The 18,335-nt window shown below is 39.8% G+C and overlaps 1 protein-coding gene across 3 annotated transcripts in view; it reads left to right on the top strand.

Moving 5' to 3' along the window:
- Window positions 1-9,811, top strand: part of dnajc24 (DnaJ (Hsp40) homolog, subfamily C, member 24) — a 34,058-nt gene extending 24,247 nt beyond the window's left edge. Inside the window, exon 5 of one of the 3 annotated variants that reach the window (XM_030426314.1) lies at window positions 9,580-9,811. In XM_030426314.1, coding sequence (XP_030282174.1) covers window positions 9,580-9,788 — 209 coding nt within the window. In that variant the 3' untranslated portion in view covers window positions 9,789-9,811. The remainder of the gene's footprint in view (window positions 1-9,579) is intronic. The other 2 variants (XM_030426316.1, XM_030426315.1) reach the window with 2 other exon arrangements.
- The last annotated feature ends 8,524 nt before the right edge of the window (window positions 9,812-18,335 follow it).

Below are 18,335 nucleotides of genomic sequence, written 5' to 3'. Positions count from 1 at the left end.
TCACAATCAATGTATTCAGTCTCAATATTCTGAAGTAGTGACTTCTTTGCACGTATCCATCGGTTCTCCATATTAAAATTAAGTTCCAGACAAAGACAAACAATTATATATGTTTATTGACTAAATAATTTGGGGTAAAATAAAGGACATGACAATTTTAGACGAACAACAGATAACAGAGAGGGTAAAGACTGTAATAAGAAAAGTAATAACGTCATGTGACCGTCGGTAGATGGTAAAGTTAAAGGGTCGGGATTTATATATTAAATATTACGGGAGTCATTTTTAATACTATGAGACCCTAATCGTAATTCTCTTAAGTTCATAAGATAGAAGTTAGAACTTAGACAGAAGTCAGAACTTTGACAGAAGTCAGAACCTTAGACACCACTCATTCTCACGTGTGTGGATCCAGCTGCATGAAGACGTTCAGCCGGCTTTGTCTGGGAGACAGGAGGCACTGAAGTTTGGTGTTCTTGAGAGTTCTGGGTTGGACTACGGCACGGCGCGTCAGTCCAGTAGCCAGAGGGAAGGCCGGTACTCTGTTGAGGAACTCTTGGTCCGAAGGCCCAGCGGGGTTTCTGCCTTGGGAGCGCTGGGGGCAGAGTCGGTATCGGCTGGGAGCAAAGTCGGTATCGGCTGGGAGCACACAAAGTCTCTTTTTGTTGGAGACTCCTCGCAAGGCTTGCAACGTTCTTCATCAGATGATCACAGTCTTGAAAAAGACTTACTTGGTGGTTTCAAATAGTGGTACTCAAGTTCTGATTCTGAAACTAATTCAACTTCTTCTGAATCAGGCGGTGATACTTTAAGAGTATAAAATCAAAAAGAAAAGAATTTGTTCTATTAAAAACTTGAATAAAAGTAAAATACTTAAAGTAGGGATTCAATTTGCTTGTCTTAGAGCTTGTTGCAAAAATAAAAGTAAAGATTACTTTAAAAATAAAAATGAAAATGAAAAACAAAGAAGAGAAGAGAGAAGAAGGAGAAGAAGCAGGGGAAGAAGAAGACAGGGAGAGAAGACTGAGAAGCATGAGAAGGGGAGAGTGTCTGTTTTATGACCTGCAGCAGGGGGGCTGGCTGACAGTGTCACACCTCCTGTGATCTGAGTTGAGGCTCCCAAAAAGTTAATCTAACTATACTATTGGATTTAATGTTTTGAGATGTGTTAACCTTCCCAAAACTTCACCATCTTAAAAGTCGAATTTTTGCCTTCGTGAAAAGATGCAACATGATAATGATCATTTGTCATTCAAAAGAATTATAACCTGATTAAGACATGGAGCCATAAAGTATACAACATATAACAATAAAGTATACAATACACAGTAGAACCAAGGACTTATACATATTCCTTGTAGTTCTATCTTTAACAAAACATATCAGACATTTAACTGTCGAATAACACAAGTATTACACAAGGAATGATGATCTCCAAGTCTCTTCTCCATCGACAAAGGGGAGGGGTGGTTTCTGTTGACCTCAAACTTATTGAGTAATAAACTTCTTTTGGGCTTGACAGTAACATGGGAAAGATCTATTATATGACCTTTTTATGCTATTTCGGAATCTGCTAAATTTAAGAAATTGAGATGTAGTTTATTAGTTATTTAGGATGTATTTGAATTTGGGTGAGAATAGAAGACAGGAATTGGAATGTCAGACCCAGGAACAACAACGGTCGTAAATAACAGTTGGACATGTGAGGAGAGGAACACACAGATTAGGTTTCCCATTAAGCCTTCCCTCACTGGAGAATGTTCCAGAGGGAGAGAGACGTAGATTATCAACAAACTGATCAGGAAGGCTGGCTCTGTGATTGGCTGCAAACAGGACACTCTGGAGGCTGTGGTGGAGAGGAGGACACTGAAAAAACTGTTATCCATCATGGATAATCCTCTCCATCCTCTCCAACTCATACTGGTCAGACAGCGGAGCACCACCTCCGGAAGACTGCTTCAGCTTCGCTGTCGTAGCAATAGATACAGGAAATCTTTCCTGCCACAATCCATCACTTTATACAACAACTCTCTTACCTCTGCCTGACAGAGAACTCTGGTCTCTCTACTGTTTTGTTGTGTATATTATTATTGTTATAGTATATTTTGCATATTTTGTTTTGTTGTATATATTATTATTGTTTACTGTTTATAGCACACTGTGCACTGTATATATACACTATGTATATATTGGATTCAATTTATGTTATGTATGAAATGTTTTATTTGCGGACCCACTACTGCTGTAACAAAATAATTTCCCAGTCTGGGATCATTAAAGTAATTCTATTCTATTCTATTCTATTCTATTAGTGAGACACCTTAAATCACAACATCTATGTTAGAAACCAGTTCTCCTTCCTCCTAATGTGGAGAAAGAAAAATCTATCGGGCTTGACCTTGTTTGACCTTAGGAAAAGGGGTTCATCTTCTTTGGAGGAAGGGGAACAGACCAGATGTGCTTAGTCGTTGTAAATTACTAGAAGAAGATCTCTGGTGATCTGTTTATAGCAAGATAAACAACATTCTCTCACTTTGTGGAGAGGAGAGGATTTGCCAGGCCAGGATATGGGGGGGCTTTCAGTCCCATATGCTGGAAAAAGGAGTCGATTTGGGTTAAAGGTAATCATGGCCCAAATGAGACCACTTTAAGATGCAGAGACAAAGGCTTGTGTTCCTACAAATGTTTGAATTTTGTTATTTATTTACACTTTTTTCTAATCATTTTCACTGGCGGGAAAGAGTAACAATCGATCGGTGGCTGTCAGGAGTCAAAAGAAAAGCTGTTAATGAGTCAATCTTGACAAGTGAAGAGGGTCAAAATTAAAAAACAAAAAGAAAGGCTCATCGAAAGTATTCAAGTGAGTACCTATCGCTTGGATATACGAGTGTCGGACCAGAAGACAGCCCGCTGCCTGTCTGTGTGTTGTGCTCGGAGGTGCTGGCAAACGAGGCGCTGAAACCAAGCAAGCTCCGTCGCCATCTAGAAGCAAAACATGGACAATATTCCTCAAAGCCTCGAGATTTTTTCGAAAACAAGCTGAGAGAGTATCAGAGCCGTAGGAAAGGCAATTGAATCCACCTATATCACTGGGAGTGAAAACGCCAAGGCGGTGGAGGTTTCATACCGAGTGGCAAAGCTGATCGCCCAGACCGGGGAGCCACACCATCGGGGAGGAGTTGATTTTACCTGCTGCCAAAGAGATGGTTGGAGTGATGGTTGGAGAGAAAGCAGCTAAACAACTTGACGTAATTTCTTTGTCTGACAACACAGTCAAGCGCCGTATTGACAATATGGCTGAAGATGTGCTTTAGCAGCTAGTGACCAGAGTAGAAGCAAGCCCTTTTTATGCTCTCCAGATTGATGAGTCCACGGACATCGCAAGCTTGGCAAATTTAATGGCGTATGTCAGGTATGAATATGATGGAGAAGTACACAAGGACTTTCTGTTTTGTAAACCGTTACCTTCACAAGCTACCGTGGAAACCATTTTTGACACTCTGAATGAATTCATGGTTTCAAGTGAAATAGAGTGGGCAAAGTGTGTGGGAATAAGCACTGATGGAGCTCGGGCCACGGTGGGGAGACTGACTGGAGTTGTTAAAAGGGTCAAAGACGTGGCTCCACTGGTCACAGCTGTCCACTGCAGTATCCACAGAGAGGCGCTGGCCACAAAGACGATGCCTGCGGATTTTAAGACTGTTTTGGAGGAAGCTGTAAGAACAGTCAACTTTATCAAAAGTCGGCCACTGGAATCACGCCTGTTTGCCATATTGTGCGCGGAGATGGGGAGCAACCACCGGCAGCTTCTCCTGCACACTGAAGTCCGGTGGCTTTCACGCGGCAAGGTGCTCACTCGACTTTTCGAACTGCGAGACGAAGTCAGGACATTTTTCGTGGAGTCCCGGTTTGAACTATCAGCTCGATTCTGTGACTTCAAGTGGCTGTGCAAGTTGGCGTATTTGTCCGACATTTTCAGCTATTTAAACGGACTCAATCTATCTCTCCAAAGAAAAACAGCGACCATGTTTCATGTCGACAGTAAGATAGAAGCCACCATAAGGAAGCTTGAGCTGTGGGACCGAAGAGTGGGTCGGAACAACTACGAGTCCTTTGACAATCTGTGTGATTTTGTCACCAAAGAGAAGAGGCAGGTCCCGGCCTCCGTGGCAGGTGCAATCAGAGAGCCCCTGAAAACCCTGAAGATGCAGCTCCGGGAATACTTCCCTGCGCTCAGCAAGCAACACAGCTGGATACAGAATCCATTTGCCCCCCAAAATAAGGATGCCATCGCAGGTCTCAGCTCCAGGGAGCAGGACAGCCTTGTAGAGTTATCGTGTGATACTGCCCTGAAACTGATCTTCACACAGAAGCACTTGGCACATTTCTGGATGCATGTGTACCCAGAATATACTGATCTGTCTAACAAGGCATTGCTATTTCTGATGCCTTTTACAAACACCTATCTGTGTGAAACTGGATTTTCAGCACTTGTGGCTTTAAAGACAAAGTACAGGAATAAACTGGATGTTGAACCTGATCTCCGCCTAAAGCTGACGTCTATTCAGCCAGACATCAAGACTTTGACAGCTGCTATGCAGCAGCATCACCCCTCTCATTAGGTGAGTTGCAGTCGACACAATGTAACGTTACCCAAAGTGTGGCTCAGACCCAGTAGGACATAAACACAGAGACTGGACTAAGTCTTGGGTTAATGTCAAGATGGACTTCTGTGTGCACCGTTAAATGGCCCAGCTATGATGGATTGTAAATAAGCATTCATGTGTTGTAAGAAATTCAAGTATTGTTCCGATTCAAAGTTTAAGTAATGTTTTGTTTTTTTCTCGTTCATGTTGTTATAGGGCTGCTTTTTTATGTATATGCCTACGCTTTTTTTTCAATGTCAAAGAGCCAGAATACGGCCTTGACAGTTATGTGTTACTATTAATGTCCTACATTAGGTGAGATGCAGGTGACATAATGTGATTCATATCCAGTGTATCCATATACTGTTTGCAGGTGGTCTTCTTAATGTTAATTAATATTCTGAGAGAGAGAGAGAGAGAGACAGAGAGAGAGAGAGAGAGAGCTTTTGTGCCCTTGAACGCCTCAAAATATTACAAGGCAGCCCAGCTGTGATGGATTGTAGTAACTGCATCAGACTGCATGTGTTGAAAAAGTGCAAGTGTTGGCCTGATTCAACATTCAACTTTCAATTTCTGCCTGTTGTTTTTCTTCATATTGATATTGGGTTGGATATTGTGAAATTGTATCCAAGTGTTTTATTAGTCAGTGGTGAAAAAGCCAGGATATTGACTTAAAGGGATATTCTGGTGTAAATTTAATCCATGGTCTAACACACCGTGACACCGAGTAAGACCCCCCCCCCCCCCTCGGGAGATCAAGTTTGCAAGCTGCAAACTTGAGCTCCCAGGGGGGGTCTTACTCGGTGTCATGATTATATTTACAACAGAATATCCCTTTAGTAATTTCTTACATTGGTTACTGTACAAATCGTTATGTGCATGTAGATGGATTATTACTAACCTGTAATCAGTGGCATCAGTCTCCATCCGCTAGTAGCAGATAGTGTGCTAAAATCACAAGTGGCTGCGATCAGCTCCAACGCACAGTGGAGTCAAGCCGGGCACGGCTGCTTTGCGATCTGGCTGCCCGGTTTATTTTTGACGAAAGCTGCAACAAGCTGCACAGACCAGATTGCGCCAACAGGAAGTCAGAGACAAGGAAACGGCATAGAGTATCCAGCCAGTTTTCAAAATAAAACACTCTGTGCAGACTCCCGACTGTATAAAAATAAAAAATTACCAGATCAACAAAGTCTGGCAGGCAAAAGACTCTGCTTCTGAAACGTTCCCGTTATGATGCCGTGCGGAGGTCGGAATAAAACCTGTAGCAGACGAACATGTTAATTTTCAGTAATGTTTAATTTTTTTCAAAGATGAGTTTTTTCCGACAGTTTAATATTAATAGTAAGTTTGTTATTTATGTTCTAAAACTAAATGTTACTTTTTGTGAGTGTTTTTATTGTGTCTGTTAAGAACATGGTGGCTTATGTTATGTTGGCAATTGTCATTTTTGTGCTAGTTTATAGTTGAATTTAGTTTTAATCATTACTATCAATAATAATTAATGTCACACCTGCCCTACCATCAATCCCAAAATCTAGGACCACCAGCATTCAGCACCAGTGCCCACTGCAACATCTGCCAATGCATGTAATTTTATCGTTTGTGTTCAGAAGCACATATAAAGATGTAAACATTACATTCATTTGATAAAGTTACTGGACAACATGGAAAATAAACATAATGTATAATGATAATAGGGCCGATGTCCTGTGCCAATTTACAATGTTTAGGCCTATATTTTTAAATTTTGCGCATTGATTCTGAGCCTTGAAATCAAAATAGCCATACTGTAAGTGTTTCACAATAATTGTTCTACCTGGAGATGACGGACGAGCTCTCAGAGAGACCAGTGTGTGTATGCTGGGTTGGACAGTAGCTGGCAGCTCTGGTGATCGAACTGTTAAGCTTTATTAGGTTACATTATAATTGCTCATTTGCTATAAGTGAGAGTAATTTTAGATGTTGCTTACTGTTTGTAGCCTATACTATTTAAAACTATTTGAAAACTGGCTGGATACTCTATGCCGTTTCCTTGTCTCTGACTTCCTGTTGGCACGATCTGCTCTGTGCAGCTTGTTGCGGCTTTCGTCAAAAATAAACCGGGCAGCCGGATTGCAAAGCAGCCGTGCCCGGCTTGACTTAACCATTATTGAGGTAGCTGTTACATTTCCGAACTGTCCCCCCCCCCCCCCCGTCGAAACGCACCCTGCAGAAGTGACTTTCTCCATTCTGTATTTGTAGTTTTTAAATATAAGGTCTTCATATCGGACAATATATTCGCTGATACCGATATGTCTGTGATAATATTGGATAAATAGATATAATAAATAGATAAAATCAGCCAACAAATAAGTCGGTCAGGCTCTACTATTTTGCACAATGTTCATTGAGTGTCCTTCAAGAAATTTAGATGGTAAAAAATTCCAAGTGTGAGAAACATGAGAAAACGCTGCCTGAATAAACTCAGTCCACTGCATACAATTTAAAGGTGTACTTACTCAATACTTTAATTCAGTTGTAAAAAGACAATTGTAGTAGGTAGAGAAGGAAAATAACTGGATAAAATGGAATTGTAGAATTAGAAATGTCATAGTTATGGTTAAGAGTGTGTATATAGGTGTGTCAGGGCAGGGTGATGCTCGCGTTGGGCCATCCCCCTTGTTAAAAATGAATAAATCACCCACTGGCTATTACTCTCTTGCAATTTAACATAAATTAGTTTCCACATCTTAACATATCTAGTCGTACCGACATCAGGCTACAGCCTCTACAAATACCAAACGTTCGAAGCGATGGAAGGCTACGTTAAATTAGCTAACATCAATGATTACGTTAGCCTGTGTCGGCGATGCTTGGTGAGCTGGTGTTAACGGCGGGATGCTTTGGTTCAGATGTTGAATCATTGTTGACGTGCTGCTGTGTTATGCCAGTTCTGCTTTGCAGTAGACACATTGCACTTTGTTATCTTCTTACTTAAGTGTGAAATTATCCCAGACTTTGGACATTCTCTGTCTTTTACGGATGGTTTCTTGGCTCCCCGCCATCGCACCCACTCAATTCTGAACATAGTGGTGTGTGTCTGCAAGAATTGTCTGTGTTGAAAAATGGTCCCTGAGCTAAGCAAGGCCACATAACGCAGGTGAAAGGAATTAAACGAAGCATCGAGGCAGAGATTTTGCTTCGAGCATTTTTTGTAATTGAATTGTTCGAGTTACTCGAGTAATCGTTTCAGATCAGCAACTGAGAAGGGAGCAGTGTAAACACCAAGGTGCAGAGGATCCAGACCCACTACACGCCATGGCAGCATTGTCAGACAAAACCGCGCTGTCCGGGATGTGGCAAGGGGTTAATGTCCGTCTTGACCAGGTGGCGATGTTGCTGCGGCCTCTCAGGCGCATCGCCTCAAGTCTCCAAACGCACCACCTGCTCCTGTTGTCCCCCTTCCTCCTCCTCCCCCAACTCCATCTCTGTCCACCCGCTCCACTAGGAGCACATCGCGCATTGCCACTCCCGGACCCTCACGGCTATGGCGGGCGCGTCGCATGCCTATCAGAGTGAAAAAGAATTAGTTCTTCTGTTTAATTTTTTCAACTTTTTTTTGTATGGTTTGCAAAAAGGGGAACTGCTTCTTGTAGATGAGAGAAGCAAAGTGTATGCACATTGTGCACACTCTACATTATGGCCAATCATGCGCCCTTAAAATAGCATCTGAATAAGCGCCACTGACTTTAGACTAGGTTTTTCCTGGTCTGTTGCGGAATTGTTTTCTGAAACAGCCAAATAGCACCAATGAAGGTTTGCGCCGGAACACGCCTCCTCTTTTTGCTGAACCGCCCCTGGGAGTGCAAATGAATTCCCTAATTTAAGGACGTGCGTCTGTGGAGGGAAAATTCCAATGTGCGTCGAATGCAAAATAGGATTTATACAACCGCCAGTGTACAAAGTCAATTGCGCTTAGTGCAAGATAGAGCCCAATATCTGGAAGAAGTTTAAGATTTGTGGCAGATAAACAAGCCGACACAGACAGCTGTCAGATTATTCTTAAACTCTCATTGACCAACAGTTAGTTTAACAAGCACAAATGGACACTCTTCTGTAATATGACTCATATTTAAGCACGTTGAATAAGTGGAAAGTGACTTGTTAGCCCCCACAAGGAAGTTATGTTAATGGATTTATAACTCACAAAGGTTCAAGTTGCTCCACTGTCACGTCTCATCTATGTGTGTGGTGGAGTTCTGATGAGGCAGCTCTCTCTCTCTCTCTCTCTCTCTCTCTCTCTCTCTCTCTCTCTCTCTCTCTCTCTCTCTCTCTCTCTCTCTCTCTTTGTCTCCAAAATAAGAGCTTTACATTGCACCCCATTGGTGTTTAGAACTGGGTTCTTAGAGGGGGGCTTTTAATTTGAAAGTAGCGACCGTTAGTAGAGAGAGACAGAGCAGAGCCGCAGCGGACAGAGAAGTGGCTCTAGGCTCAGCACACTCACACACACACTCACAACACCATATTATGAACGAAATGCATACAGTAGATAAGAGTGGCGTTTTTATACCGCCTTTTTTTGACATAAAAGGGGCAGGGGCTCAAGCACCTCTTGGGCCTTATGTGTGCATGTGCCTGCTGAGTTCAAAGATGGGTGTCATCTCCTGCAATAATATAAAAGTCATTAGTGAGTATTGATGGGTATCAATATGGCCATCATTGTTGGTGTGATCCTGTTGCAATATTGTTTACAGATTTATATTCAGATTCTTTTTCTATCGGTATAAATGGCAAAACGGTCCAGTTATTACATCTCTTGAATTAATGTATTTTATTTTTCAGTCACTTTTAAATATCTAGGTCATAATATCTACATATTCATGTTCACTGTTTGATTAAGGCAGGTACATCCTTAGTTGTCCTTATTAAATGTAACTGTGTGTCGTTTCAGATGAGGGTGTGCACTCATATAGTTGTCGCTGTGGAGGAGGCTACATCGTCTCAGGGGCAGAAGTGGAGGAGGAAACAAAAAGAAGACAGCAGGATGATATAGAGGAAGAAGAGCACATAGGAATGATTGTCTGCTGTGATACCTGTTCCCTCAGTGTGTACGTTACATGGTCATTACATACAAAGACTCAAATGTTGAAATGTCAATAATAAACTTGTTTGGAAACTTTTCACCTGTTACACTGCTGAGCCTGACGACTAAACAATGACATTACCCTTCTCGGAGTGCATCAAATCAAAGTAAATTGTTGGTCGGTGGAGGTAGATGGTGTGAGACTAACAAAATATATTTTTATAGTAAAGCACCTTTCAGGAGTAGACATCACAAATTGCTTCACGATAGAGGACGAAAGAGGAAATACTGTACCAGACCATAATACATTTATAACAACAAGCTATAAACATGTAAAGTAAAAGCTGGGTATAGTGTTCCACAGCTGGTAGAAAACCAAGGGAGCAAACCAAACCAGCCAACATGCTGGTCAAGACTCAGGTCCTTAGAAGAGTTCCCTTCTCATCTCAGACTTTTCACTAAGGGAGGGTGGCAAAGTAACATTCACCTTCACACCCAAACTGCCTCATACATAGACAGCCTGTTCTGATGGATGTGAACCCCACACGGAGGGTAAGGGTAGTGCATTTGTGATCTGACTTATGCCACTTTTGGGGCCAAACAACAGAGTGAAGACTGCATTTGCATGAAAATACCTGGTAGTCTGTGGTTTGTGGTTTGTCCACATGGACTACTTTTGAGGTGTTGATGGTAAGGTAGACCTATTTTCATGCATATGCAGTCCTGACTCTGGTGTTTGGCCCTAATAATGGCATAAATCAGAACACACACAACCCTGCTTGCTGTGTCAACAAACGGGGTGGTCCAATGGCTTTGAAGGGAAAGGGCTCACATGCACTAACATGCACTACCAGACTGCCCCCCCCCCAAAAAAAATAATTAATTAATTAATTAATTAATTAATTAATAATAATAGTAATAATAATATTAATAATACATATTATTATTATTGTTGTTGTTATTGTTGTTCATGCCAAAATCTGATGTTAATGAATCAGATGCTGTCTTTTTGAGTTCTGTTTCTGTCCAATGGACAAACTGTTCTCTTATACTTGTCAAAGTTAAAAATATGTATTAAAAAAACATAATGGCATTGCAAACAAAATTGTCACTTCTGCTCTCTGTCTGTTACATTACCTAAATAGAATCTTCTGCCAATTGCAATCACACTTACTATACAGTACCCCATATGATTGTGTGTGTGATAATACAGCCGCTGCTTTGCTGTGGACAGAGGTTTACAGGAGTACCAGTGATACCATTATGGGGATGGGTCTGAGTTAAGGTGATGCCGAATCAGTAGAGGGTAATATTCTATTCCCTTGAGAGTGTATGTGTGAGGTTTGTCTTCAGAGTGAGGAGTGTCTGTACACTTGGGTCCTTTGCTACATGTCTGAACCTGCCTCGTTGCTGGCATGATGCTGGTAAGCATACCTGATGCTCATCAACCACATCACACACAGACAAATGTCTAACTACTAGATACCTGTGTGTTCACAACCAGAAAGCAGATGATGGTGTACATTTTCATACTGTTTGTACTACTTTCTGCAGTTCCTGATAAAAGCATTAACATGAAATGATTTTAGAAATGATCTGAGTGTAGATCACCTCATCATTATACCTCTGTTTTTAATGAACTACTCTTTTTGTTTAGCTGAGGACACACCTGCTCGCATGGCAGGTATCAGTGCAAGTATTTTAGCATCATCAAAAGGTGTGTTCTGCAGTTTAAACTGCGGATTTCTTCTATAAAAAGAAATCATTACCAATTGTTGTCCAATGTATATATTGTATTATTATTATAGTATACTACTGTAGTTATAATTTTAATAACATATATACATATTGAAATTGATATACATTATTTTAATATTATAAATATATTCGAAACCGTAATATATATAAACACTTGTCATTATTAATATGAATTAATATTAAATATATTTGATATGTTGACCCACATTGTTTCTGAATATTGTAGTGGAAATTCTCCTTTGTGAGGTAGAGAGTTGCTAAGTCTCCGAAGAACTTCAGACTTCAGCGTATGAATCAGATGTCATTTAATAACACGCAGCGTGGAGAGAAGGCAAAAGCATTCTCTCACGAACTCTAAATTGTTATCCCTTAAGTACAGAAACAGAGAGGAGGTTACCTTCATTTACAACAGTCATAAAACATCTTCTTTACAGAATAATGACTCTTTGATATTTAGGTGTATCCTGTCTTCCCAGGATAGTGACCCTTTGATGTAACAGATGGGACAGCAAATGTTATCTTATCTAAACTTGTGTATCTTTCCATGTGGGGATGTGCCCCCTCCTGTGGCTCTTGTGACACCTCAGGCAGTGTGACAGTCTCTCTCCCCCCTCCTGTCCTTACAGTACAATTTGATAACAAAAAGGAAGACTATGTAATTTTCTCACAATATCTGAATGTTTTTCACAGTATAAATACACTTGCTCCAGCTGATTCTATTGGAGTTGGAACTTCTGTTATCACTTCCTCCTCAGCCTACCTTTGGGAGCAAGTGAGCTGTCTCAATAGACTCATTTCATATACATTCATTCTTTCTTTAGAATTGATTGACATATAACTAAATATAATTGTTTTTGTAATAATAAAACTATATCATATGACCCTGAAAAATTATCCTGTGACCATGTAGGGGGTCCTGACCCCTAGGTGGATGTTTGGTGCCCTAAATGACAGAGCTATTCTCCTCTCTACGGGGCTGTGACAGACACACAAAAGGACAAAGGCTGGTAATGACTCTGCTCTCTCTAGTCACTCGGCCTGCAAAGGTCAAAACTGAAAAAGGCTCCGATTGATGATCATCTCTCATCTATTATCCCCCTAATCCATCCATCCATCCATACATCCATCCATACATCCATCCATACATCCATGCATCCATCCAGTGGAAGTAAGGGTTTCACGGAAGAGGGGTTTATTGTCTTCATTTCCTCTGATTATTTTCTCTCTGCAGCATGTCAGGGTGAGCAGTAGTTGTCAGCAGTGTTCAGCAGTGTAGGACAGTCTCTATGTAAACACTGATAGCGGAGGTGTTTGGTGGTAGTGGGTGACAGTTGATGTTTAAATGAGGGGTTGGTAGAATGTTAATGTGACAGACACACACAGACGTGCTGGGATGTGCTGGGACACAAAATCATTTTCACCAACACACCACCTACAATTAGAGCGCTTTAGATCACTTTCTAGCGAACACACACCCCACCCCAGAATCCTGCCTCTATCCTCGACCTACACTGTAAAAATGTTATAATCAGTGTCATTTAAAAATGTAATTTCATTTAAAAATCAGCTCATTGTAATTGAAGGACAATTCAAGTTGATAACAACTTGAGTGTTATTTTAATAGTTATAAGACATAATATTTAAGAATTTTGCATCACAATGTTAGAGTAACAACTGCACCTTTGTTACATTTTTTTGATGAGTTGTGTACTTACAATATCACAATGCTCAAACCCAGAGGATTTCACATCACTCAATGTATTGGGGTACTTACTTTGGTTGTTTGTCGCTATAACTTCCAGGGGAGAGTCAGAAAGTGAGGAAGGAATTTGGCAAATGTGACGAAACATAATATGAATAAAACTTTAGAACTTTACCTCTTCTGTGAACATTTGTTGCCTGAGTCACATCAGATAGATTTTCATCAGCAATGGGGGTTTAAAGGTGTTTGACTGCAGGATAATTTGGGTTTATTCGCGTTACTTACGCAAGTGTTTGATTGCCTCATCCAGTCATATTACTATGCTTGTTAGTGATCGCCGATACACAACACGAGTGTGTTTAAATCCAGGTGAACTCTGAGTGAAGTCAGCACTAAGCAGAGACTCTGGTTCTGGTTCTCTGTCCCCTTTCTGTAACGTTACATTCATGAAGTAAAGTCCATTTCCCATCCAGCTCCAGTCAGCAGTCAACATTACAGACCAGAAACACCTGACAATGGAGCTCACCTCCGGATCACTGCTGCAGTCAGGCTGAGCAACAGGAGTGAAAATAAATCACCTTTTTAATCCCCAAAGTTAAAACAATGTCTACCTTCCTGTCTGTAAATGGGTCCGGATCAGAGCTGAATCTGATGTGACTCTGGGTGTTTATTCCTCCAGAAGTTCTGGCTCTGTGCTGACTCTGTCTTTACGCAGTGCTGCAGTGTAGTTTTTGGCTTTCAAGGCATTAAAATTATCCAAACTTTTTTTTGGTAAACATCACACTATATACTTCTTGCTTTCAAGTCGTCAGGTATTTTTATGCTAAGCAACTTGGCATAAAAGAAAAGTGCATCTCTACCAAACAAAAAGAATATTGCTAAGCAAAAGCTCCACTGCAGTGACTGTATGAACCTTCAGGTGAGATTGTCAAGAATGAGTTTAACCTCAACTTTTAAGCTGATGTGACCTTAAAGCCATCAGCCACTTTCAAGGTTATTAGGAGCTGAAGAAGGCAGATGAAGGTGCTTTGGTCAGAGAAAGTTAAGTAGTCCAGGTGGGTGATGCAAGATGTCTGCATGAGCACCTGGACCAACTGCTTAGTGTGGATGGGGAGAATGTACAGCAGAGGGTGACTGCTCTGGGGTCTCATTTATAAAGCTTGGGTACACACAAAATGTGTCCTGAAAGAGGCGTAAGCGTTTGAGTGTGCACACCTGTAAGCAAACTCTGACCCATGTGTATGGACTTTTAAGAGGCAAGGAGAACTGGTGACACAAACAGTGAAATGGTGAACTGAAGCAGATTGTAGAAATGAAACCTAAGAGGCATTATTGTATGCATGATAATACATGTCACAGTTGAGTTCATGTCATATCAACCGTCATTCATAGATCTAAGCCATCATAAACATTAAAACCAGTGGTTACATTTGTACTTTTGCTTGTAGTAAAGTATAATAATTTCATAAACACCTTTTAAATGTAAAAGATATCAGCCAACTCAGATCTGAAATCATATTTCCTGTCTCACCATCACATTCCAAACCCCGGAGCCCCAGGACTGGACTGATAACCAAATGATCATCATTGGTTGTCGAAATCCAAGATTACATCAGATATCATCGAAGAATGAATACTGTACACATATCATAAGTATGATTTTAGTTTTCATAGAGCATGGTTGTGTGTAGATCACTGCAGTGAACACCATCGACTACAGTCATGTGCAGCTCCTTGGCTGCCACACACACACACGCCTTCTGCAGTCAGCTTACTGTGTACATATTCACAACCAGCATATATGGATTGTGAAAATTAAGAACGTGTAGAAAATAAAGTCATTGACAGCTACACACTCCACACCCTCATTGCGAATCCTGATAATAATGCCAGCCGCATTCACCGTAACTAAACATCATTAAATAACTAAATTGATAAATTGTGTTCTTGTATCAAACTTCCACTTTCAAATGAATGAATGAATGAATGAATGAATGAATGCTTTATTTCAAACATGTGAAAAATATATTACACTTGAAGCACTAGTCATTAAAACCCTTTGTATGTTTGAAAAGGAGTAGGAAGAAGCATTAGCTTATTAATTCCTACCCCTTCTCCACTTAGTACCTAGTACTATAGGTTATCTTACTTCCTGTGTATCCTGTTTTTTTTGTTTGTTTGTTTGTTTTTTATGTTTTTTTTAATACTCTAAACAAAAACAATCACCAACAAACAACACAATAACCGCTTGTGTAAAAATAAAATAAATGACAAGTATGGCAAAATGTGAGAACCCTAGTGTTTGTCATACCCCTCTTCTGCCCTGTACCTTGTAAATACCATCTGTTTGTACCGCTGTTTGAATTTGCTCATGGTTGGACATTGTCTGAGCTCCTCCGCTAGTCTGTTCCACAGTTTCACTCCACATATTGAAATGCAAAAGGTTTTTAAAGTTGAGCGTGCATACAGATGTTTTAGATTCTGTTCCCCCCTCAGATTATATCCCCCTTCTCTCGGAAAAAAACATGCTTGAATATTTACTGGTAATATGTTGTTTGTTGCTCTATACATGATTTGTGCTGTTTGGAAGCTCACCAGATCAGTGAGTTTCAGTGTTTTTGATTTTGAGAATAAGGGGTTAGTGTGTTCTCTGTAACCAGTGTTATGAATTATCCTGATTGCTCTTTTTTGCAGAATCGACAGTGGTTGTAGTGTAGATTTATAAGTATTGCCCCAAATCTCTGCACAGTAACTCAAATACGGTAATATCAGTGAATTGTAAAGAATGTGGAGTGATTTGTGGTCCAGAAAGTGTTTTGCCTTACTTAGTACTGAGATGCTCCGTGACAGTTTGCTTCGAACATGCTTTATGTGAGGTTTCCATGTTATTTTTTCGTCCATAATTACACCCAGAAATCTATTTTCATGGACCCTTGCAATGTCCACCCCGTCTATCTGTATTATTGCTTGAGTGTTCATTTTACAGTTCCCAAATAACATGAATTTGGTTTTGTTTAAATTTAAAGATAATTTGTTTCTATCAAACCACCTTTTTAATTTACACATTTCTTCAGTGATACACCCCAGAAGCTCCTGTAAATTCTTCCCTGAGCAAAACATGTTCATGTCATCAGCAAATAGTACCAATTTCAATATATTTGAGACGTTACATATATCATTTATATATAGAATAAACAGTTTGGGACCCAGCACTGAACCCTGGGGGACGCCACAGGCAATGTCCAAGCACGATGAGCTGCAGTCTCCCAACTTCACAAATTGACTCCGGCCCTTTAAATAACTCTCAACCCAGTGCAAAACTATCCCCCTGATCCCGTTCCGTTCCAGTTTATTGATTAATATGTCATGATTGATTGTGTCAAAGGCTTTCTTAAGATCAATGAATATTCCAATTGCATATTGTTTATTTTCTATGGCAATAGTGATTACCTCTAATGATTCCATTAATGCCAGTGATGTTGAACTGTTTGGTCTGAATCCGTACTGATTGTCAGTGAGTAATTTATGTTTGACTATGAATTTGTCTAATCGATTATTGAATACTTTTTCTAGAATTTTTGAAAATTGTGGTAGTAATGAGACGGGTCTGTAATTTGTGAATTGGTGTCTATCTCCAGATTTATACAGCGGTACAACTTTAGCCATTTTCATTTTGCTTGGAAATTTGCCAGTTTGGAATGATAAATTACAGATGAAAGTTAGCGGTTCTGAAATCCCCTCAATGACCTTTTTCACAATTTTCATATCAATGTTATTGCCATCAGTAGATGTTTTATCTTTACATTTATTTACAATATCAATTATTTCTTCCTCTTCCACTGCTGTGAGGAACATTGCGTTAGTGTTTCTATCTATAAGATTATCATTCCAATCCTGTGATGACAGGGGATCAGGAATTCTTTCAGCCAGGTTTGGTCCAACACTCACAAAGAACTGGTTAAAGCTATTCACTATCTCCTCCATGTTTTCCTTTCTGATATCATTATCTATGAAATACTGAGGGTAGCATTGTCTAGAGCCATTTTCTGATAATGCTGTTTAGTATATCCCATATTCCTTTAATATTTCTTTTATTTTTATTTAATATCTCATGATAGTATTCCTTTTTACTTTTCCTTAAAATACTGATTAATTTGTTTTTATATTTTTTGTATTTATTTTCAGCCTCTTTAGTTCTTTCTTTTATAAATTCTCTATAGAGTGTATTTTTCTTTTTACAGGCATTCTGTAACCCCTTAGTGATCCATGGTCGATCTGAGTATTTATGTTTCCTACTATATTGTTTAATAGGACAATTTATATTATATAATGATGTAAATATGCTTAAAAATATGTTGTATGCCTTATCAATATCACTTTCCTTATACACAGCATCCCACTTTTGTGCACATAGGTCATTTCTCAGTGCCTCCATAGTTTCATCTGTCCTCAGCCGTCTATATGTTGTCTTTTCATCTGTCTGGTTTCCTTTAAATTCACCATCGTAAACTGTGAAGACTGGCAAGTGGTCACTGATGTCAATGATCAGTAATCCGCTGACAGTATCGTTTTCAATATCATTGGTGAAGATGTTGTCAATTAATGTGGAACAGTGAGGTGTGATTCTGCTAGGTCTGGTGATTTTTGGATAAAGGCTCATGCTGTACATTGTATTAATGAATTCGTCTGTTGCTTTGTGCTTGTTTGGATTCAAAAGATCAATATTGAGGTCGCCACAGATGAAAATGACTTTTTGATTAACCTTTGAAAAAGATGCCTCCATCCAGTTATTAAATGATTCTATGCTAGAACCTGGTGCCCTATAAATACAGCTGATTATTACATTTTTGTTTTTCTCTCTACAGATTTCAATTGTTAAACATTCAAACAGATTGTCCACAGCAGTTGACATATTTTCCACTACCCTATAGTTCAAGTCTTTGTCCACATATACAGCCACACCTCCTCCGCTTTTGTTCTTTCTGTTGATGTGGTTGAGTTCATATCCATCCAGCTCGAAATCCATTCCTTTATCAGCTTTAATCCATGTTTCTGATATGGCAATAATCTTGAATGGTTTTGTAAATTTATTCAAGTAATCCTTAATGTTACTAAAATTTGCGTACATGCTTCTGCTGTTGAAATGGATTATGGATAGTTTGTT

The sequence above is a fragment of the Sparus aurata genome, chromosome 8 (assembly GCF_900880675.1).
Source record: "Sparus aurata chromosome 8, fSpaAur1.1, whole genome shotgun sequence".
NCBI lineage: Eukaryota > Metazoa > Chordata > Actinopteri > Spariformes > Sparidae > Sparus > Sparus aurata.
This window is presented reverse-complemented; position numbering and strand designations above follow the sequence as displayed.